Here is a 23,995-nt window from a genome sequence, read left to right as displayed (position 1 = left end):
GTCTCGAGCTGGACTCTCGCTTGGTCCCCTAAACCTGCTTCTCTCCCATCATTCTGGTCAATCCTGGTTGCTCAGGCCACAGCTTCTCTGTCCCCACTCACACCCACTGACCGTTTGTCATGGTGGCTCTGTCTTCAGAGAGGACTCAGGATTGAGTGCTTCCCACATGTCCCTGTGACTGGCTGGGTCCCAGCCACCACCTCCTCTCACCTGGGCCTTTTTGGAGCCTCCTCCCTGGTCTTTCCCTACAGCATCCAGAAGCAATCTACTCTGTCACAGATCTGAGGAAGTCCACAGTTCTGCTCAAAACCCTTTGATGGTGCCGCATCACACTCCGAGTAAGATGCAGAGTCCTCGGCGTGGCCTATCCCCTCCCTGACCTCATCTCTGTCACTTTGTCTCGGTCCGTTCTGTTCCAGTAGCCTCCTCCCGTCTTCCCAGACCTGAAGCTCATCTCTGCCTCAGGGCCTTTGCTCTTGCTGTTTCCTCTGAAGGACGGTCTTCCTCAGGTCCCTGCATGGCTCACTTCCTCACCTTTTCCAGGCATTTGCTCAAATACTACCTTACTGGGTTATATCCCTAACCAGCCTGTTAAAACGAGCTCTCCCTACCCGGGTGCTCCCTCCTCTCCTCACTTAGTTTCTCCACAGTATTTCTCACCACCTAATGCATTTATTTTTTGGGTTTTATTGTCTGCCTGCCGCACGCGAACATCAGCTTCTCGAGGTCAGAGCTTTCTGTGTTCCTGATTTTTGCCCGTGTCCCTATATGTAGAACAGAGGCTGGGAAGCAGTAAGGCCTCAACAGACATTTGGGGTGTGAATGAGCAAAGGACTGACCCACCGAACACCCAGGTCCTGGGGGGTCTGGGGGGGATCAGGTCTCACTGAGAGAAGAGCACATTCCCGTTGCCCATGACACGGGGTACATCAGCTTTCAGTGAAGCAGGGAGAATCGTTACATTTTTGTCTTTCCGTTTGATTTCATGGCATCTGTTTGACTGAATCAGGATCTACTTAATCCACACGGGGAGTGACTTCACCGCGGGGGGGCTCCGCAAAATTGAAGAAGGGCCCAAGGCCAACAGCACTGGTTCTCAAACGTTCTGCTACCAAAGTCCCTTTAGAGTCTTAAAAATTCTTTTTTTTTTTTTTTTAAGATTTTATTTATTTATTTGACAGACAGAAATTACAAGTAGTCAGAGAGGCAGGCAGTGGCGGGGTGGGGGGAGCGAGCAGAGAGCCCGATGCGGGGCTCGATCCCAGGACCCTGAGATCACGACCTGAGCTGAAGGCAGAGGCTTAACCCACTGAGCCGCCCGGGCACCCCAAGACTCCCAACAATTCTTAAGGACCCCAGATAGATTCGTTTATGTCGGTTTTATCTAGTGATAGCTACCATGTCAGAAAAGAAAATGGAGAAATTTAAACACATGAATTCATTTAAAAATAGTAACAATAAACCTACTTGCTAGTGTGTATTTTTAAAAATGATAGATTTTCCCCAAACAGAATAAAATCAGTAGAGAAGAGCTGTACTGTCTCCCATGTTTGCAATCTCGCTAATGTCCAGCTGAACAGAAGGCAGCTAGATTCATGGCTCTACTCCTGTGTTCAGCCTGGTGAGATACGTTGTTCTGGTTATGTTTCAAGAAAAATCCAGCCTTCTGTAGATACACACACAGAGAGGCAAGGAGTATTTAAAAGGAGTGATAACTGGGGCTGCATTACACACCCTCAGAAAACACTACACCCTTGAAGCAAATAAGGGCGAAGGGCAAATCATGTCTCAGTATTAGGATGAAAAGAGTTCTGGGCCTAGAGCTCCTGGGGCCCACTTTGAGAACCGCTAGGGGAATGATATTCCCCAACAGCCCAAAGAGATAGACACGCCTTTTGTCCCCATTTTACAGTTGGAGGAACTGAGGCATAGAGAGGTGAAGTCCCTCTGTGCCCAGCTTCCCACAGTGGCTGGTAAGTGGCAGAGCTGAGACTTGAACTCAGGGGACCATCTCCACTCGCTACCCTGCCCTGGCTCCCTGCAGATGGGAGCGCCACCCGCTGTTAGGGGGAGGGTGGGGAGGACAGGGAAACAGCAAGTGGGTTGCTCAACAGCTAGCGGCGGGGGGCAAGGACAGATGGGCCTCGTGATCCCACAGGCCCTGCTCCTCCATGGGGTCCGACTACCCTCTAGAGGGCTTCCTGCTGGAGTTCCCGGCGGAACAGAGATCCCACACCGAGGTCATTCCCCACGCTCTGTCCTCCAAGGTTTATCTGCCTGTGGGCTGCTGAGGGAGGGCCATCCCAGAGCCTGAGCCCCTCGCCTTTCTCAGAGAGCCAGGGTGGGAACAAGATAAGAGCCAGACATCACCCTGGTCACTCCTTCCAGATGTGCAGGAGGGGCTTAAGGGATGTTTTCGTCTTGGGAGGCAGTCGGGTGTGAGGTCGAGCATGGGCTCTGGGGCTGACAGCGTGGGTTTGAGTCCAGCTGTCCCCACCTACTGGCTCAGTTTTCCCAACTGTAAAATGGGGATAACAGCATGCCTGCCTGACGAAGGTGTTGGGAGAGTTCAATGAGGAAACACAGGGCAAGTGCCCCCAATATGTTGGTCGCTATTTGTATTATAAAATTATTTATCAAGATGTTATGTATTCATTCATTCAGGCATGCATGCATTCACTCATTCAGTAAACACTTAGAAGACTACTGCTTATGTGCCAGCCTGGTCCTAGGGACGCCACCGAACAAAACAGAATAAATTAACCAACAACGAAAACCGTACCCTCATGGGGTTACGTGCCAGGACTGAGGACAGTCTGAAGCGGGGAAACAGGACCCCCGGCGGCTGTCACAGTAATTCAGGAGAGAGGCTGGAATGGTTCTAAGCAGGTGGGGGCAGAGGGGCCGGGTTGGTTTCAGGCTATTTTTGGAGTTGGAACCGCCATGGTTTGCGGATGGATTAGACGCGGTGTGGGAAAGAACTGAGAGGAGGCAAGGACAATTCCGAGGTTTCTGTCCTGAGCGACAAGGACATCCTCCCATCATCAAGGGGGCACCATGGGAGGGGCAGGTTCCGTGGTGGGGTGACAAAGAGCTTGAGGTCACACACGTTAACCTTGAGGTTCCTGTGAGCTGGCTAGTCAAGGTGGAGACGGGGTAGGCAGCCTGGAGATGGGCGTTCAGGTTCAAGGGCGAGGTCCGGGCTGGGAGGGGAAATGTGGGAGGCATCAGCATTTCGATGGCATTTAGATCTGTGGAACTGGATGAGGTCACCAAGGGAACGGGTTCTCCATCTGTGGGTCCTGAACGGGGATGGGAAAACTCCATCTTTATTGATTTTCATGACCCCCTTACTAGCATCTCCTTCCATCATGAAACAAGGCAACAAATACCTTTGCCTCTGTCTCCCACAGAAGTCACAGATGTTTCCACATCACGTGTCAGTTAACCAGACATCTCGAGGTACCACTGAAGCCAGCACCACCACGGAATCACGCGAGTTCTCAGACCCGTCCATTAGCCCCTACATAACCACGACGTCGTGTCCTTTAACGTGTGAAAAAGCACACACAGCACAGTTTATAAAGTATTTTGGTATCACTGGCTTCTTTTGTAATCCTGTGTGTTTCCTTCTTTGCACTTAATTTGAACCCACTCTGAAAAGGATGCGCACAGATGCCAAGGGGGACACGCGGCTCTCCAAGGGGCAAAAATCCCCTGGGGGGAGGGAATGAGCATTGTTAGAGAAGAGGGCCCTGGGCTCCCAAAGAAGGGGTCAGGGTGATGGGACATCAGCCTAGCAGGTGGAAAGGGGCTACAGGTGGCATAAGAGGAGGACCAAGCACGAAGGTGAGTAAAGGAAGCATTTCCAAGAGTCTGGTGGGTTCAGCTCAGCTCCTGGTGCTGAGGACAATGGTGGGTCTTTCCCCAGGATGAGCGAGCTCACTGACCACAATCTCCGCCCAGCATTATAGCTTCCAAAGTGCCGCTCAGCCTCTGCCCGGCCCAACACTTTGGGCCCTAAAGCTGGGAGCGTATTCAACTGTACTCAGCTCGGTTATTTCGCAGTCACTCGTTCGTGTAAGAAGGGGCCCTTGTGGTGTGATTCCACGCCTGCAACCTTCCCTCTGCTCTGGAGCACAGCAGTTTCCTTCCTCCCGCCCTGGGAGAGAGCGTACACAACTTACAACCAGGCGCACAAACCCCAAGGAGATCCAGGCGCTCTTTTAAAGGAATGGAACGGACCAAGGCTAAGAGAAGGAGAGGTGTGTGGGGTATGGCGATTCTAGCCACGCCTGGGAAGTCTCACAGAATCTGCTGTGTCGCCCCAGTGCCCGTGCACTGCTGCTCCCCAGGGGCAGGGTTACTAGCCGGGTCCAAGGCTAGCAGAATGGAGGTGACCTTCTCAGCCTCCCTCACTGCCGGAAGTGGCCATGACCGACTTTTGGGAGGAGATGTGGGTGGACGCGGTGGGAGTTCTGGTAACGGGGCCTACAGAAAGCCGGTGTGCCTCCCCCGTATCTTCGACTTCCCGCTGCTTGGCTGTGCACATGCTGAGCCATTCTGGACAAGGGCAGTACCCCAGGATGGCACGGTAATGTCACAGAAGGAGCCTGGGCACCAACCCCAGGCGTGCCAGATCAGCCCTGCACCATTAGTGCCCAAACTGTCAAGTGAGAGAAAAATAAGTACCTTTCATCTCTAAACCACTGTTCTTTGGGGACAGAAATGCCCTTCACTGTACCTATATTCTAGCAAATACTGGGCGGGGGAGTGGGGAGGGGAAGCTGTGACACATATCCAGCTGGTGACTGCCATCTAGTAGGAGACAGCAAACTCTTTCTGCCAAGGGTCAGACTATAAGTCATTTCCCTTTGCAGCCACGTGGTCTCTGTTGCAATTATTCAGCTCCACCACAGTAGAACATAAGCAGCTGCAGGCAATACATGAACGAAAAAGCTGTGTTCTAATAAAACTTTATTTATAAAAACAGATAACAAATTTCTGTAGGCTGCAGTCTCCTGACCCCTACTGTCTAGGAATGTTGCTAATATTTGGCAAGATCAGTTTTTTTTTTTTTTTTTTTTTTGAGAGAGAGTGCCCACGTGCACACGAGTGTGTGGGGGAGGGGCAGAGAGTGAGGGAGGGAGAAGAGCCCAACTCAGCGCTCGATCTCATGACCCTGAGATCATTACCTGAGATGAAATCAAGAGTCAGTTGCTTAACTGACTGAGCCGCCCAGGCGACACCCACCTCCTTTTTTTTTTTTTTAAAACAAAGTTTGGAAACTGAACTTTTTGGTGATGTTTCCAGATTTTAAAAAACACCTTATAAGTCAAACAGAACACATGTGGGGTTGAAGTGTGAACTTGGGCTGTTGGCTGCTAGTTTTCAAGACCCACATGAGGTCCCAAGGGGTGCAGAACAGAAGCTGCGCTGGTCCCAGCCAAGGTTCAATCCCTGCCTCCCTGCCTACAGGACGGCCCTGGGTTGTGAGACCTTCACCATCCATCCTTTCGCTTTTGGGGCTCCTGATCTGAGCAGGGGAAAACAACCCCGCTAACTTTCTGGGGGTGGAGCTGAGGTCTCTTGAGGTACAAGTGATAAATGAGAAGGAAATGCTTTTGCAAACTCCAGAGCACTATAAATATTAGATGCAAAATGCCACAGGACTGAAGTCTTTGTTTTTTTGGCAGACAAACTGGCTGAGGAAGCAGGGCCGGGAAGAAAGGCATTAAATAAACCCCGAGCCCCAAAGCTCTAAGGGCTGGGGCATTTCTAATATTCTGTAACTGGATCCTTTTAACTTTGGGCTGCTTGCAAGGTTACCACATGAGTCTCTTTCTTCTGCTTTTGAAAAGACACCAAACGCAAATGGCTGCACAGAGGGACAAATCGATGCCGTGAAAGTTCTGGATGCGGAGATGGGATCTTGCTGAACTGGGAACTGTGGGAGAGCAGACGAGGAAGGTGGGGGGCATAATGACACACGAAGGAGGCATCTCGTGCTGGAAGCAGAGAGAGCTGGGAGAAAGGCCCTCCTCCCACTTGCCCCTGGAGTGGGGGAAAGCTGGATTTGGGTTTCTATAGCAGACATCTGTTTTATTTTTCTGCCCAGCATCCATGTTCCTGTTTTTGGTAACTGTGCCTTCTGAAGTACCTATTCAAGTGAGACTGTTTCTGGCTCTCAGCTCCTGGGCTAGGCACGTGATCTGGGGTTGGCCAATCACAGCGTCCCCCTTCCCCTGGCCTCTAGGGTCGGCCAATCTGGGTGTCGCCCCTCCCCCGGCCTCTGTGATTGGGTAAGGGAGGGGCATATGACCCTCGCTGAGCCAATGAAAGCCTCCTCTGACACTTTTGCTGGAGCACAGGGAAGAGGCTCTCCCTTTCAACCAGGGTCACTATGCCGGTGGGGTGGGACCTGGGAGGGCCATCTTGATAATCACAAGACAGAACCTTCCCGAGAACAAAGCTAACACAAATGAAAGAAAATCCAAGAAGCAGAATGACGGGTTCTGGTGACAATGTTTGACTACTGGGACTCAGCTAAATTTGCCTGAACTAATTGCAATTATATTTCTCAGTGCTCGAAAAGAGAGACAGTAATCCAAATTTCATTTTGTTCTCATTTTCTGCTAACTTCAAGCCTAAGGCCAAAGAGTCCTCTGTTCATTCAGATCTTTATCGGGTACCCAATACCTGCCTGGCACTGTTCTTGGACAGGAGGATACAGCAGTGAACACAATAGGTAAGAAATAAATTCAAAACACTTGAGACAATTTCAAGGGGGATGATAAATCCTACAAAGGACATAGAGCAGGGTTTCATGGTAGAGAGTGACAGGGTTGGGGAGGCTAATTCATGCAGGGAGGTCAGGGAAGCAGTGGGGATGTTAGAGACAGATGGTGAATGATAATAAAAAACAAGCTACGTGAGTAGCGCTCTAAGCAGATGCAACCGCAAGTGCAAAGGTCCCGGGGGCAAGTGTGAGCTTGGGATATCTGAGGAACAGCAAAGAGGCCATGCAGTCTGAGTGTTGTTAGAAAGGAACAGAGGTAGGAGATGGGCACAGAGAGGGGAGCTGAGCAAAGCCTTGGCAGCTTTAGAAAGGAGCTGAGCTTATAGGTCATCAGGCAGCTGGTAGAGGGTTTTGTGCCGGGAGTGACATGATTAGAATGGCATTTTTCAAAGCTTCCTCTTGGTGCCCGTGGAGGAGAGGAATGGCTAACCACGGGCGAGAAGCAAGGACGAGCAAAGTGAAGGCCTAGGGCTGCTCTTACCTGTTTGTGGCAAGCTCATTGCCCTCGAGGAAGGCTGAGCTGTCGGAGGTATGGAGGGCCGGCTTCTTGGGCCTCAAATTACATGCTTCCCTCGGTCCCCCACTCTTTGGGAGGGTCATGCATCTCCAGTAAATGAAGCTGCGGCCCATCCATGTCCTGAAAACTTGACTCGCTGGGCATGGCAGGCTCTCCTAGCACTAGTGACAAGTTTTATCACCTGCTGAGTCAACATCAGGAAGGGTGGTATTTGAAAATCTTTCTGTCCCCTTTTAAGCATGGTTTTGTCCAGAAGGATGGAACGGGTGGGTGGAGGGGCTGGGGGAATGAAGAGAAAACCCACAACAGACTCTTGGAACAAGGCCTGGGGAGACTGTCATCATTGGATATTTAATTATCACCTTGGAGGAAGGTGACACTAAGCTGATCCTTTGAAGGGCAACTCTCATTTCCATGTCCATTTCTGTGACAAATATTTTGTAAAGCTCCTTTATTTTCCTAAAAGAAAACTGCAAGTAATGAGAACTACCTAGGCACATTTTTTCCCCCATGAAATCAATACAATGCCCTAATCACAGCCTACAAGAAGAATAAAAGGAAAGCAATTTATAACAAAGAAAAATTTCTGTATGAACTTCCAAGCCCATCCATCAAGGAGACACGCCGGAGTAGTCAGGTGGCACCTAGACACGGATTCAGAGATGTGTGAGCAACAGACGTGGCTGGGTGGGCCCGCGGCACTCGCAAGCCAAGAGCTTCTAGTGGCCCTGTCCTCAGCTTGGAGACTTTCAGGAATGTGGGATAACTCCTGGAAAAACTTGGCACTCAAGTATGATATTCCTTCCACTTACGGATCACTTACATTCCTGGAAAGTTCAGAGGGTCCTAACACCGTGCAGAATGCCGGTGGTGGTTATGCATAAAATGGACTTAGGGTCAAGGCTCAGATCACAACACATGTCAAAGAATCCATTCATATAACGATCTGGTGGAAGACCGGAAGCCGCGTGGAACAAAAGCAATTGGGGAGCTCCCCTGGCTCTCCCTGTGCACAACAGGCCACAGAAGGTCCCTGGTTCCCACCCCTCGGACGCCAGCCGCATCCCCAGCGGGGACAACCACCAGAAACACTTCCATAGATTTTGGCCCCTAGGGGGCAGTATGTTCCCTTGGGAACCACCGGTTAGAAAAAAGTTTGCTAACCAGTGGCCTGTGGGCTGAATCCATCCCACAGGTGTGTTTGCTTTGGGTCGGCCTGGTGTTTTTATTTATTTTTTTAAAAGCAGAGCAAACAGTCCGCATTCGAAATCTGGACAATTTGACATGAAGTCTGGGTGTCACATTTCTGACAGATGAGGAGATCTGGCACCCCTGGGCCCATCTACCATCCAATGGGCACCTCGGCCTGGGCTGTGGGGCGCTGCCCCCTTCCCCGCCTGGCCCCTCTGGGTGCTGGGGTTCGGTTTCTCTGGGGAGGAAGGGGCTCACGGGACAGCGGACCCCTATGTGGCCTTGGGAGGGCTGTTACAGAGGGGCGCCCGGTTTCCCTTTCTTTGCTGAGAGCCCTCTCCCCATGACGGCACAGATGCCATTCTGCTGGAAATGACTGGCTGGCCATGGGTAGTGTGTGTGTGTGTGTGTGTGTGTGTGTGTTGTGTGCGCCCCCGCACGCACCAGGTGCTCAGAGGAGGAGGACCTGGCCGAGGACAGGTGGGACCCACAGGCCCCAGGCTGGAGCCCCCCTGGTAGCTGCCCCATGCTCCTGAAGCCCTGACCCGTGGTCTAGCCTCAAGAAGGCCTGGGAAGAAGGCCTGGAGAGGCAAAGGAACCAGTTCACGGAGCTCGGGCCTGAGCAGAAGTACCGCAGGGAAGAGGGGAGGCGCCCACCTCACATTAAGGATTAAGGAAGAGGAACCATGGAAAGTGCCTGGCACGATACAGGCTCCATAGGAACAACCTGTAATTCTAAAATGATTGCTGGCGTTCTTTTCATCTTCTGAAAGCTCTGTGTGCCCCCTCCAAAATTCTGCTTCAATTACGTTCTCCACCAAGGCTGTCCAAAAGGACTTTTTGTGACAATAGAAAACATTCTACAACTGAACCATACACTCTGGCATGCATGTGAGCCCGGTGGGCACTCGAAACGTGCCTAAGATGACTAAAAAACCGAACTTTTAATTTGACTTATTTTTAATTAACTTAAAGTTAGATAGTTCCCAGTGGCCGGCAGCTACTGTGTTGGGCCCAGCAGCTCCAGTGTAGACCCTTCTAGAATGTTCAGGGGAGTTGCCGCTCGCGCCAGGGAGAGACTGCAAAAGGTCACATTTAGTCTGAAAACTCCCTTCAAACCCCTGGCGGCTCGTAGCAGGCTTTACACATCCGCCCAACATAGCTTCCCGCTTCTCCCTTGCATTTGACTCCCACCATTATTTTGACACTCCTAGAGTGAAATAAAAGTTAGAGACCCTGTGAGCAGAACCAAAGCAAGTTGCCCATGGGCTGGGAAGCCACTCTTAGAGGACCATAGCAGATGGCGAAGGGGGAGGCAGCGGGTTTTTCTGAGAAACCCTGAGTATCTGTAGGGTCTGCTCGTTTAACACAAGATTCTGCAGCTTTAATGGAGGTTAACGTGTCACTGGGGGGATTAAACTGGGTGGTCTGCATGAAAGAACCCAGCTGAGGTGGGTTGAATTGCATCTCCCAAAATATACATTCAAGTTCTAATTCCGGGTACGTGTGAACGTGACTTTATTTGGAAATAGGGCCTTTCTAGATGTCGTCAAGTTAAGAAGAGGTCATACTGGACTAGGGCAGGGCCTCATCCAGTGGCTGGTGTCCTTAGAAGAAGAGGGGAATTTGGACACGGACACCCACAGGAGAAGGGACCCTTGGAGAGGCGGAGCTGGGCGCAGTGCAGCCGCAAGGCAAGGAACACTGGAGATTTCCAGCAACCCCCAGGAGCTGGAGGAGACAAGGACTGCAGGGGAATATAGTTGTGCTGTTTGAAGCTACCCAGTTTGGGGTCTTTGTTCCAGCGGCTACAGGAGACCCACATACCTGCTACCAGCTACTGGGCTGGGACAGAGAGTCTGGGCTCAAGTGTTGCCTGGGGGCCAAAGAGGAATCTCCCCCCCTCAGCCCGACACCCAGCTTCTGAAAAGCTGGGAAGTGCGACCACATGCTTCCTGTCTTTCCAAGGGGCCCCCTTCTTTTCCAGCCCCAGGGAGCCCGTCTCCCTGACGTGTGGGCACTGGTCACATGACCCTCAAGGGTGGGGTCATAGCAAAGGCACTGGGTAACTTACACACGTATGTTGTAACTCCACTACACACAGACTGGAAACTGAGGCACAGATGGGGAAACTGAGGCCAGAGGGGGCCAAGTCTCAGCTCATGTCAGAAGCAGAACCAAGTTCTCTAGACGCCTGCACCAATGTTTTACTTGTTTTGAAACGTAAAGATCTTGGAGAAGGGGAGTGCCCATGAAATCAGAATTTAAAGAAATTCAGCTTGAAGATGAACCCACGTGGATGTGACCCACGTGTCCCCCTGGGCCAGCCTGGGCCCTGGAGGGCTGCCTGACTCCTGTCAGCATTCTCAAGGTGGGTCTACTTTGCAGGGCGGGTGAAAATGCTCTGTGGTCACACCCCCAGGCCAGAGAGAGGGGGCAGCTGGTCGAGGGAAGAAGGGAGCTGTGTGTGCATGCGTGTGTGTGCTCATTTGAAGGGAGAGGAAGGGAGCGGGGGGCACAGACAGGAGAGAGGCCAAGCACAGAAAAGGCTGCCATTGTGAAGGCGGGACAGCTGCACCCGGGGCCCCCCGAGGAGGCGCCCACAGGAAGAATCCAAGTCCTTTCTTCTGTGTGTGCAGAAGGGCCAAGAAGAAAGGAGGAGGGGCTGAGAGTGGGGGTGGGCGAGGAGAGAGGGGAGAGAAGACAGGGGCATAGAAAAATGGGGAGGGTGGCAGGGGCGCTGGCTCTGGATGGAACACGCAGACTCATCTGTTCATCCTGCCGTGATTCCCTAAGCACCCGAGACGGGGCGCGCCCTCTCGCAGGCACGGGGATGCCGGAGGGCACAGCCCGGGTCGTCCCCGCTTCCGTGGAGCAGATGTGTCAGAAGGGAGGCAACCAGTGCGACCAGTGGCAGAGCCCATGTTAGTGCTGGAGAGGGCCAGAGAGACGGACAGAGCAGGAGGCGGGCTAGGGAGTCCCGAAGCGGGCGATGGGGACATCCTTTAACTCGGGAGGTTGGACAATAAATACGCAGATATATGTTAAGTGGTGATGAGAGCTCTGAAGGAAAATAAAGCAGGGTGAGGGGGTCAAGAGGGGGCAGGAACCCTCTTTCGGATGCGCCCGTCAAGGAAGGCTTCTCTGAGGAGGTGATCGTTAAACAAAGATCTGGGGGAAGTCAGTGAACGGGCCATGTAGATGTGTAGGGAAAAAGTTTCTAGAAAAGGAAAGCGTAAGCACAAAGTCCCTTGGGGGGGGGGTGCCAGGTGAACCATTTGAGAAGCAGGAAGGAGTAGCGTAACGGAGGGGGACAACAGGAGGTAAGGTGGTCAGGGGGCGAGGGGCGAAGGGCGGATCATCAGGACCCCGAGGTGACCGTGGGGGGCCCACAGGAGGGCGGCAGGCAGAGGAGAGACAGGACCCCTCCAGCTGCTGAGGCGCGAACAGGGCGCAGCGAGTGGGAACGGGAGTAGCGCACGGGGAGGGGAGGGCTGTGCTGTCCCGGCGAGCCGTGGTGGCAGCTCCAGGAAGGTGCGGAGTGGGCTCTGGAATATCTTGGAGAGAGAGCTGGCGGGGGTTTGCTGATGACTACATGGGGAGTGACAGGAAGGAAGAAAAGCAGGGATGACACGAAGGTTCTGGAATCTGGGAGGTGCCAGGGGAGACTGTGGGACATGTTCGGAGAGAGGGGGGACACGATCAGGAGGCCGTTCTGCACACATCAGGTTTGAAATGCCAGGCGCACGTCGAAGGGGAGATGTGAAGTAGGCGGCTGGAGGCCGGGGTTCAGGTCCAGTGTGGTGTTCAGGGCAAGAGGCTAAAGGCAGATCAAACAGTGGTGAAAAGAGGGAGGGGTGAGGTTTCTCTCACAGAGAAACAGAGGAAGTCACCTGAGCACCAGTCCTCATGTCTGTGCAGTCCTAGACACACACACACACACTCGCCGGCGGTGAGTCTGGTCAGGGACGCCACCATGCCCGAGGCCGCCTTCCTGGCCTCCTGTGCGAGAGGCAGCAGGCTCATCCGACGCCTCATGTGCCCTGCCAGGGCCGGCGTCATGGCCTGGAGCCCGTCTCCCAAGCGAGGGCGGCCGCCCAAGGTTGACAGCCAAGCGGTGGCCATCCTCGGCTGACCTCCCCCCCCCAGCTTTGTGGGAGCAGAGGAGTGAAAATGATTGGGGGGCTCAAGGCCAAATTTCCAAACAGCTCCAACCAGGGGCCCTGAGGTAGTCTGAGCTTGTGATAAGAGGCCTCCGCCCCCGCCCCCCCACCCCCGGGGCTCCTCTGGCACATTCTAGAACACGATGAGGGAGGGGCCGAAAGCTCGCCACCAGTGCCCACATCCCTACAGAAGTCTGCACCAGATGGCAGAAGCTGGGCACGGAAACCACCTCAGAACTGCCAGACTCATGGTCGCGTGGAACGAGTAAAGTGTCACCCCAACAATGGGCAACAGAAGACAATGGGCACTTCTGTCTAGTTCTCCAGCAAGCGCCAGAAAAGGTGTCCCCCCTCCCCACCAAGGCAGTGTACTGGAAATCTGGGACTGCCACCTCGGCGTGTTTTCCTTCCTTCTCATTCCCACAGTCCTTGATTTCCGCTTTGCAGGAAATTGCCAAAGCGCTCGTGGGCAGTAGAGGTGCCCACATGCGTTCCCGCTGCTGATGTGTGGGACTCCCTGCTTCCCCACATCCCCTCCAAACTTTGGTGTGACGGGGTCTCTGAATATTTGCTGTGGCCACTGTTGCCTTCATTTGTGTCCTGCTGATGACCACAGAGGCTGGGCACGTGCTGCCAATTTTAACCCGTGCGCACAACTTATTTCCACCATCCAAGCTGATCTCTCGCGACATTCCTGGGAACACTGCTCTGGGGCAGGTGGTCCGACGTGCTGCCCCTTGTGAAAATCGTCACCAACATCAGGGCGAACATTGCCTAAGTGCTTATGGCGTGTCACTGTTCTAACATTTCATCCCCACAAAACCATATCATCTAAGCAACATTCTTATCCCTCCTCGAGGTAATCGAGACGAAGAAGTTAAGTAACTTGTCCAAATTCACTCAGTTAGAAAGTGGCAGCATCAGGATTTGAACCCAGGCAGAGTCCTTGCTCTCAACAGCTTTGCTAAGAGCTGGGAGGAGTCTCACTGCCAGAATGCTACAGAACTTTGTGCTGCGGGTGTGTAACGCGAGTGAGCACACTCAGGCAGCTGACAAGTGCTAAGAGTTGACTGAGCACCTTTTAAGGTACCTTTTGTAAAAACTGAGGATACAATTCATCCCTTTCAGGGTGTTCAGAATTGAGATCCCAGTCCCCGGAGACAGAGGAAGCCAACATACAGAAATACCCAAGAACAGACCTTCTTCAACTTCACTTCTCACACTTCGTCCTATGTCTGTGTCTACTGCAAGCACGGGGTAGCAGAAAGTAAGATGTTTGCCAAATGAAAACGTGGATCTTGTAAAAGACGCCAGGTTTGGGGAAATTAATTAAAGGGATGCTGGAGGAGAGCGCGAAGCACATGCAAATCCATAGACAAACACTACTCTGCTCCGTGAGGTAATTGGAGAGGCTGCTGGAAAGGATGAAGAGGTAGTAAGCACTCCATGGTGGGGGTGGGGGTGGGGGGAGATTCAGAAGTCAGAGGAGTCAGAGGGGCCCTTGGGGCGTTGGAGCAAATCCCTAATGCTTCTGCAAAAATGACCTGTTACGGTTTTGCTGTGTGAACTGCACGTTCAGTAAAGGACATCACGTTGTGTTGTCGCTTCAATTTGTTGGACAAGTCACACCCCACCTCTAACTGTCCCCCACCAACCCATTAGCTTAAAGAATGAACCCATTAGTCACCATCACAACATAACATTTGTTGCCATGAGATACAACATCAAATAAGGTTATTTTCAAAATTTTGTAGTTTCCTTTTTTTTCCCCCCAAGATAAAAGGCCCAACTAAATGCACTAAAAGCACTATTTACATGAAATGCTGGTCCACCGTTGGTCCACTTAAGGAATGTTTTTCTGGTTCCAGTCTTGTACATTTCAGGCTGATCTCTTGTACTCAAAAGGGGGTCACACACACAAGTGGTTGTGAACCATTACTAGAGTTTGATAATCTTCCCTCAGTATCTGCTGTCTTCTTCTCCTAAGGAAAGGAATTTCTAGCTGGAAAAATGGTCACCCAGAATGGAGACTCTGTTTCTTAGGCTCCTCTGCCGTGACTCATTTCTCATCAATGAAGTACAAGGAGAAATGGAAGGCAGCTGAATCTCTCATCAATTTAGGAACACCTAAATATATAAAGCAAATACTAACAGACCTAAAGGGAGAGGCAGACAACAATACAATGATAGCAGGGGACGTTAATACCCCACTTTCATCAACGGATAGATCATCTGGGCAGATAATTGTAAGAAAACATTGGCCTTAAATGACATGGTAGACCAGATGGACTTAACATTTACAGAACATTCCATTCCCAAGCAACAGAACACACATTCTTCCCAAGTGCACGTGGAACATTCTCCAGGACAGATCATATGTGGGACCACGAAACAAGTCTTAATACACTTAAGAAAACCGAAATCATATCAAGCATATTTTCCCACCGCAATGTATGAAACTAGAAATCAATCACAAGAAGAAAACTGGAAAATTCACAAATATGGGGAGAGTCGACAGCATGCTATTGAATAAGCACTGGGCCAGACAAGAAATCAAGAGTTATTAAAAAAAAAAAATACCCTGAGACAAATGAAAATGGAAAGAATACATCCCAAAGCATACGGGATACAGCAAAAGCAGCTCCAAGAGGGAAGTTCATAGCGATAAACGCCTGCATCGAGAGACGAGAAAAACCTCAAATACACTAACTTTACACCTCAAAGAACTAGGAAAAGAAGAACAAAGCCAGAAGTTAGTAGAAGGGAGAAAATAACAAAGATTATAATGAAAATAAATGAAATAGAGACTAAAACAATAGAAAAGATCAATGAAGCTAAGAGCTGGTTCTTTGAAAAGAACCACCGAATTGACAAATCTTTAGCTAGACTCACCACGAAAAATAGGGAGGACTAAAAAAAAAAAAAAAAAACACAACAGAAATGAGAGGCGTTACAAAGAAATTACAAATAATTTGTTACAAACAAAGGATCATGAGGCTACTAGGAGGAATTATGTACCCACAAATTGGACAGCATGGAAGAAATGGATACATTTCTAGAAACATACAACTTACCAAGACTAAATCATGAGCAATTAGGAAACAAATAGACCATTTACTATTAAGGAGACTGAACCCGTAATCTAAAACCTCTCAAAAAACGAAAGTCCAGGACCAGAGGTCTTCACTGGTACAAACATTTACAGAAGAATTAAGGGTGCCTGGGTGGCTCAGTTGGTTAAGCATCTGCCTTTGGCTTGGGTTTGATCTCAGGGTCCTGGAATTGATTCCCGCATCAGGCTCCCTGATCATCAGGGAGTCTGCTTCTCCCTCTCCCTCTGCCTGCCGCTCCCCCCAACCGTGCTCTCTCTCTTAAATAAGTAAACGAAATATTTAAAAAAAAAAGAATTAATATCCACCCTTCTCAAGTTCCTACAAAAAAGAGAAGAGGAGAAAACACTGTTAGACTCATTCTGTGAGGCCAGCGTTACCCTGATACCATAACCAGACAAGGACACCACAAGAAAAGGCGATTATAGGTCAATATCCCTGATGAACAGAGATGCAAAAATCCTCGACAACATATGAGCAAACTGAAGTCAACAATACAGGAAGAGGATTACACCCCATGATCAGGTGGGGCTGACTCACGGATGCCAGAATGGTTTACATCTGTGAGTTAATCTATGTGATACACCACATAAACACAAGGAAGGTTAAAAACCATATGATCCTCTCAATAGACACAGAAAAAATATTGATAAAATCCAACATCTGTTTATGATAAAACCGCTCAACAAAGTCGGTACAGAGGGAATGTACCTCAACATAACAGAGGACCTATGAGACAAACCCACAGCTGACATCACACTCAGCAGCGAAAAACTGAAATCCTCTCCTCCAAGATCAGATCTAAGGTTTTCTATATAGATCTTGTAATCAGATGTTCTAAAGGTGGAGTATGAGCTACGCTCTGCCTTCAGCTTTTGCTTGGCCCCTACGGCACATTAAAAAAATTTTTTTTTGAGTTTGGCAACTTTTTTTTTTTTTTTAATATCAGCAGATTTCAGCTAAAAATTCAGGTTACAAATGTTTGAAGGTTGGTACCCCTGAGCACATATGGCCATAATTATCTGGACCTGAGAGGCAGATGCCCTTTCCAGCAGGAGCCCTCTGGTCTGCTGTGGGACCACTATCCTGGTTCTTTTATTTACCTGCAGGTTCCCACAACCACCTGGGGGGGAGGGAGCCCGTGGTTAACTCTGACACCTGTGGCTTTCTGCAGAGACCAGGAACCAAGAGGCTTATGTGTATAGGATAGAGACCTTCCTAGTTCTCTCCAGAGGAGCCACTTTCTGGGGTGACTGTGGCAGGAGAATCAGTCTGCAAGGAGACACACCTTCCTCTTGCTCCCCACCCCCAATGTGCACCACCAGCCACATGTGTATCTGAGGGAAAGCACTCCCCACCCCCCGCCCCCACCGCCTGGCCCCTGCAACCCCCAGCTTGGAAGGCTGCTTCATCTCTGAACTGAGTGGAGGGAGGCATCCATCATCCTTCCCTCCTGTCACTCCCACCACACAAGCCTCTTGTCCCTTGGACACAACTTCCCCGGGGTAGCAATATCTCAGGCACGATGTCTGATTTCACGACTGCGTTGGTTCCTTACCCAAGATGTGGAGAATTCACTTCTTAATAATTCAATAGAATTGAGTTTGGAAGATTTTGCAGTGGGGCCGGAGAGAAGGGTTTTCATTATGTCTTTGCCCCAGGCCTGGCCGGTGAGCCTTGGGAACCGACCAAGGTACCTCCCACAAGATAGACAGGAAACCCCACTTGCTCTGTATACACCTCCCCCCTCCACACACCCCCCCCAAACGCCAGGATAGCATCCTGCAGCACTGACCACCGGAGAGATGGGAGCCCGCTGGGTAGTGCAGACAGCGAGTGTAGACAAACCATCCCTGTCAACCTGGGCCAGTCTGCAGGGTGGCCATACAGTCCCACATTTGCTCCTCTACATTTTCCACACCAATTTTCATCCCCACCCCAATGTTCTTCTGGAACCTTCTTCCATACTGACAGTCTGAAATCAACAAATCAGTCCCCAACATAACCCACGGTGAATGCAAATCATGCGTGAGTACTTCTAGCCGCTCCCTGTATTATATTTCATATTTTAAATGGACTCATTAAAAAAAATTCAAATTCCTTTGGAAAAATCAGTTTTTCACTACTATAGGCAAATCGTTTTGTACTTTTTTAATGCAAAATGCACAACTTTTAAATTAAAATGAAGTCGTCCATGGGCTACCCCAAATCACCTAAAATCCCGGCAGGATCGGGACCCCAAGCTGGCGCGAGGTCAGGGAACCGGGCACCACTTCCAACGCTCCCTGCCCGCCGGCCCGCCCACGGCCTCCTGGCTCCCCTTACCTGTCCGGTAGCCCGTGCTGTTGAGGTACACGGCGAAGGTGCGGCTCTCGTGCTGCGTCTGCCAGGAGGGCGAGGAGCAGTTCTCGTTGTTGGTGTAGGTGTTGTGGTTGTGGACGTACTTGCCGGTGAGGATGGAGGAGCGCGAGGGGCAGCACATGGGCGTGGTCACGAAGGCGTTGACGAAGTGCGCCCCGCCCTGCCCCATGATGCGCCGCGTCTTGTTCATCACTTGCATGGACCCTGCAAGCAGGAGCCAAGGTGAGGTGCGGCCGGCCAGCTCGTAACTAGTGCCCCCGCGGGGCCACAAGGCAAGGGTGGTTCTCAACAGGGCGGCTCCCCCATCCCTGGGGAAGGGGGTACATTTCGGAAATCTCTGGGGACGGATGGGGGCGGGCGCCACGGTCACGTGTGGGCTGGGGCCAGCAAGGAACGTCTGGGCAACAAATTTCCTGGGTCTGCAGTCCCATTGGGTGGTCAGGGGGAGCGGGTGAACAGCTGTTTGTCAAGGATCCAAGCCTAGAGTGGAACTTTGTTTTACGTAGAAACAGAACATCTTTTTTTTGCAGGCTATTAATGTGCAGTGCATTCCTTTTTTTTTTTTTTTTTTGGAAAGCAACCACTATGTAAACCCAGGGAAGATTATACTTTGTTTTGTTTGGAACTTTCCCAAGAACTGTTCACTTTTACTGAAATCCGGTCATGCCAGCCGGCTGGGCTCACCTTCTCCCTGCACACTCCTCCGCCAAGCGCTCTGCTCCTTTGTCCATATGGTCCTTCTACTTTGGAATCCACTTTCTCCTCTCCCCAGATTCAACCCACCAGCCAAGGCACACCTCTTCCAGTGATCACTCTGGCTTCTGATTCCCTTGAGCCCTTATTATGCACGCAGCCTGTGTTATTGGGACTTAATTATACACCACCAGGTAGTGTGGCTTCATTCATGCTTTTTCTTGCTTCTCAATGAGGCTGTAGCAGCGGAAGGCACTTAGGAAGGAAAGGAAACTACCGTGTTCTAGAAGCCGTACTGTGCACAGGTGTTTTCATGGTCACTGCCCTGCTGAGGGCCCCATGAGGGCAAAGGCTATGTGCCTTGCTCAGTGCTCAATCCTCAATGCCCCCATGGTGTGTGGTACACAGTAGGCACTCAATACGTTTGCAGAGTAGATGCATAATACTATGGCTGGTATCTGAATATTTAGTAGGTTTAGGGAAATAGTCAATGGAAGTCATTTTCTTCTTCCTTTTTGTGGCCACCTTCAGCTTTCCTTTTCCCTAAAGTTCTTAGGGTCTGTCGTGGCTTAAGGGGTGCAAACACTTCCCCTCCCCCACGTGTCCACATCATAACCCTCAGAACCTGGGAATGTGACCTTACTTGGAAAAAGGGTCTTTGCAGATGTAGTTAAGGATCTTGGGGTGATCCTGTTCTGGATTACCTGGGTGGGCCCTAAATCCAGTGACAGGTGTTTTGTAAGAGAGAGAATGGAGAAGACACACAGACACGGCGGGGGGCGGGGTTGGTCACATGAGGACGGTGGCGGGGTCTACTAGGCATCTGAAGTTTCTGCTGGAGAGCTGCCCATCCCAATCACCAACAGCCCCTCAGAGACTCAAGGACAACTAATCAGACCCACCTCAGCCCTCTGTTCCTACTGGGAAGAATGAAAAGGAGATTTATATGGCTCTATTTATCCCATCTTTCTGCCAAATAGGGATGGAAACAGAGTTAGAGTTTCCCTGAGGCAAACATAGATCATATCTCCTCACTGTTTAAAATCACTGGATAGGTTCCCATGGCACTCGGAAGAAAACCTGAATTCCTTACCATGGCCCAAGACTCTTCTAGACTTGCCCCTGCTGCCAGCCTACCTCCTATGTTCCTTTGAGCTCATCTCTCCCCTCCCCTTTGCTCACCTGGCTACACTGGCCTCCTGACGGTTTCTCAAATGCTCCAATCTCATCTTTGCCCCAGGATCTTTGCACTCACTGCTGCTTCTGTGTGGGGCTCTTCTTGAGACTTGGCTTTGCTGGCTTGTTCCGTTATTCAGAATTCGACCCGAGGTCACCTCCTCAGCGAAGCCTGGCTGGCCTCCCCATCTGAAGGAGCCTCCACTGTTTACTCCCTATCTCACCAGCCGTATATTTCTTCTTGACGTTTATCGCCTTCTGAAATGGTCTCCTTTACTGGGTCATTTGTTTGTGGTCTACTTTCCCTGGACTGAGAGTTCTGGGTGACTCAGGGCGCTGTCCACTCCCCCGCCAATCCCCCCGGGGGGAATATATAATCAGTGCTCTATAAAAACTCACTGGGAGACGGAAGGACACACAGCAAAGCCTGCCCTTTCCAGCCCAGCACTTGTCGTGGTTTTAAAAGGGACACCCTCCCAGAACCAGGTGTGCTCCCTGAGCCTCTGGGTCAAGGCTCCCAGTGGTGGGCGGCGGAAGGCAGGGCTGCAAGCAGAGAACCGGCTTTTGGATTACGAACTGAACAGGAGTCATCAGGCCTCGGGACTGTGTGAGCGTCTCTTCTCAAGGTCACACGCCCTCCCAAGAAGCCCCAGGGGACCCAGCTGTAACTGGAGGCAATTACAGGGTTTCTACCAGGTGTGACACTTCCCTCCGGAGGGGATGGATGAGGGGGGCTTTCCGAGGCCTGCCTGACCATCTGGTGCTCACACGTTGGAGCCTGCAGAGGGAGCAGGCCATGCCCCCCTCCCAGGCCTCGTGCCCTGCCTGGGGAAGGGGCAGGAATCCAGACAGGCCTTCTGCTTGCCCATCCGTTCTCTCTACATGGAATTTTTACTGCAAATTGAGATAGCAAGGTCATGTCCTTAGGCCCCCAGCTTGCACACTAGCTACATTCCGACCTCATGGCCTCTGCCTGAGCTGTGCCCTCTGCCCACAGCGCTCCCTCCAGCCTCCCTCAGGTGATGGAGCAAACATCAAATATCTGAGGGGCCTTCCCTAGCCCGGAATGGATGCTGCTGCCCTTGTTTCTGGCACCCATCGCGGCCCCTCCCCTTGCACTTTTCCCCACAGCACCTCCTGCCCTCCGACCCCACTTCTAGCTCCCCTGTTTGCACACTGCCCGTTGCCCCTCCTGGCCCAGCCACATGGTGGCAGGGATCTGGGCGGGCTCTATTTACCGTTATGTTCCCAAGCCTAGCACAGTGCCTGGCACACAGCAGGTGGTCAGTAAATATCTGCTAAATTCAGAAACATGGGACCTTCTTCTTTAGGCTTCTATAGATCTCGAGAGCCCCAGCTGGTTTGTGTTCACAGACATGTGCCTTTTGTGCGGTGGATCCGAAAAAATCTGACTGGAAATAGCATCCGACGGATCCTGTGTTCTCCAGTTTGCCACACTCCGCACCATGCCCTGCAGTCTTACACCCATTACACCCATTCGTATTACCAGCCAGGTCCCTGAAGGCCTCGGAGCTTGGCAACCTCCTAATATAATTTAGTTGATGAGACAGGTCCAAACTTTTCCTGGGGCAGAGGGCAGTGTTCTACGCCAATAATAATCATCATAATTATTGAGAGCAGTGAGTCTGGCTGGCTGCATGCTTGCGGTATGCACCACGCTGGGCATGTGTCAAGCATCATTTTACTTAATTTCCCAACAGCCCTTTCGAGGACAGGGAGTTAAATGACCGGTCAGAGCTACAGAGCTTGGGAAGTGGGATACACAGACTCAAACCCAGGCCTGACTGACAGGAACAGCAGGTGCTGGGTGTCATGTTGCAGAAATGTACGGTTTCAGAAATGTTCCAGAAACGGTTCACACCACTCTTGAGGTAGTGATAATTCACCCAGGGAATGCACAGAGCTCCCTATGCACTTGGTCAATCCTTGGCTTCAGGGAGGCTCAGAAGGGTCCTGGGCTGGATGTTGGGTCCCCTCGTCGTCCCAGAGGTGGCTTTAGCTGGCACGCCAGCTGTGGGAGCAGCACAGAACCACCTCGACAAATATTGGGGATGCCAGTGGTGGGAAAGTGACTCCCTTTACTATGGATAAGCTCCAGGAGAAAACGTCATCCGGTGCCGTCGCGTCCTTCACACCCACATGACTCCTGTTTCCGCCAGGAGGCAGCCAGCCACCTGCTCAGAGCTCTCAGCGGGCAACATCATTGGCTTATGCGGAGTCACGTGGTTTAGGGTCCTTTACTTAGGGCAAGTGATCCTGCCATCTCTCAGTTAGGGTAGTGGACTCTTGTTTTTTAAAACAGAACAATTGCAGCTGATTAAAAGAGGTCAATCCTAGTACAAGCAGCACATAGGTGAGAAAATTCTGGAAAGGGAAGGGCCTGGCTGGCGTGTGGGACACACTGGCTTCGTACAACCTAGCACTGCCCTCGCGGTGAGGTTATGGGACTGTGTTGCACACATCAGTGCCACACACCCTCAACTGAGCTCCTGTGGTCACCGGCCCCCTCCTGCCTCCTCTGCTTCCCTCCAGTGACTTAGATAATAATCTTGCTACGCCCTGCTCCCCCTGCTTTCCCACATCCAAAGGAGCAGCAAAGCCTGTCGCTCCTCCTCCAAAGTATATCCATTGTGAAGCCTTGTTGCCTCTTCCCGGGGCACCTGGTTATCCTCTCTCCTCCGAACTAGGTCAACTCCCGTGCTTCCTGACTGGACCCTGACCATTTCTTCTGCGAGGAGCAGGCAGAGTGCCTTCTCTCCTAAGCACCCTCTGTGGTTCCCACTCACCAGAGAACAGAGTCCCTGGGGTCATCCACAGGCCCTGCTGGATCCAGACCCCTTCCCTGCCCACTCGCTGCAGCCACAGGGCCCTTGTCTCTGCTCTTGGACTTACCAGGCCTGCTCCCACCTCCAAGCCTTTGCCTCTCTGTTCCTTTTTCTTGGAATGCCCTTCCCGCAGCACCCCGATGACCTGTGCCCTCACGCCCTTCTTGTCTCTACTCCCAGCCCCTGACAGTTCAGACCCCTTCTGTAAGTTTCTGAGTCTGTGTTACCTCTAACTTCTACATATTTACATATGTATCCCGCTTGTTGATTGCCCGGGGCCTGGTGTCAGCGCGGGGAGGGGCTGCGACAACCCACGGCGCCTCCCAGCCCTGAAGCCCAGGGCGGTGCCTGGCACAGGGCAGGTGCTCAGTAAATACTCATAGGAATGCATCCAGGGCATCCAATGCAGAACCAACGTTTTGCCCGCTCCTGACACACTAGGAGGAGAAAGGCTGGAGCGGCTGGTAATGAGAACTCAACCTCTCTGCGTCTCCGGGGACTGCAGGAAGGACAAAGCTGGCTCCCCACGCAGCCTGCCAGACCCTTCTGGAAAGCAGGAGGCCGCCACCTGGTGCATAATTCACCTGCAGTCTGCTACCCCGAACGTCACGCTGACAAAAAGCAAACGGCCAGCGGAACTGTTTCTTTCTTTCTTTCTTTTTTTTTTTTTTAAAGATTTTATTTATTTATTTGACACAGAAAGAGAGATCATAAGTAGGCAGAGAGACAGGTAGAGAGAGAGGAAGGGAAGCAGGCTCCCTGCTGAGCAGAGAGCCTGATGCGGGGTTTGATCCCAGGACCCTGAGATCATGATCTGAGCCAAAGGCAGAGGCTTTAACCCACTGAGCCACCCAGGTGCTCCCTCCCTTTCGTATTTTTAACAGGCTCAGAACCAGGGTTTCAGAGCACTTCCGTCTCTCTCATCTCCCTAGGAGGTGAGCTGATGGGCCGCTCTCGCCACCTCCTGCACCACCTGTCTGCTTGGTGCACTCACCCCTGCCCAAAGCAGCCGGCTGCAGGAGAGCTGGGTCAGTCCGCTGCTGCTCGAGTACGACTTACCAAAGCCCCAAAAGGACGGCGGCTCCCGTGCAGAAACAGCGCCAGAAGCGAAGCGTCCCCGCGGGGACAGTAACCTGCTG

At 51.6% G+C, this 23,995-nt stretch overlaps 1 protein-coding gene across 3 annotated transcripts in view; it reads right to left on the bottom strand.

Annotated features, from left to right (window-relative positions):
- SULF2 (sulfatase 2) overlaps positions 1-23,995 on the bottom strand; it is a 113,399-nt gene that overhangs the window by 49,654 nt on the left and 39,750 nt on the right. For all 3 annotated transcript variants that reach the window (XM_080814444.1, XM_080814446.1, XM_080814445.1), the window contains exon 3: positions 18,106-18,345. In XM_080814444.1, coding sequence (XP_080670570.1) covers positions 18,106-18,345 — 240 coding nt within the window. The remainder of the gene's footprint in view (positions 1-18,105; positions 18,346-23,995) is intronic.

Source organism: Martes martes, assembly GCF_963455335.1.
Source record: "Martes martes genome assembly, chromosome: 9".
Taxonomy (NCBI): Eukaryota; Metazoa; Chordata; class Mammalia; order Carnivora; family Mustelidae; genus Martes; species Martes martes.
The sequence above is the reverse complement of the archived record's forward strand: the minus strand, read 5'-3'. Positions and strand labels throughout refer to the sequence as shown.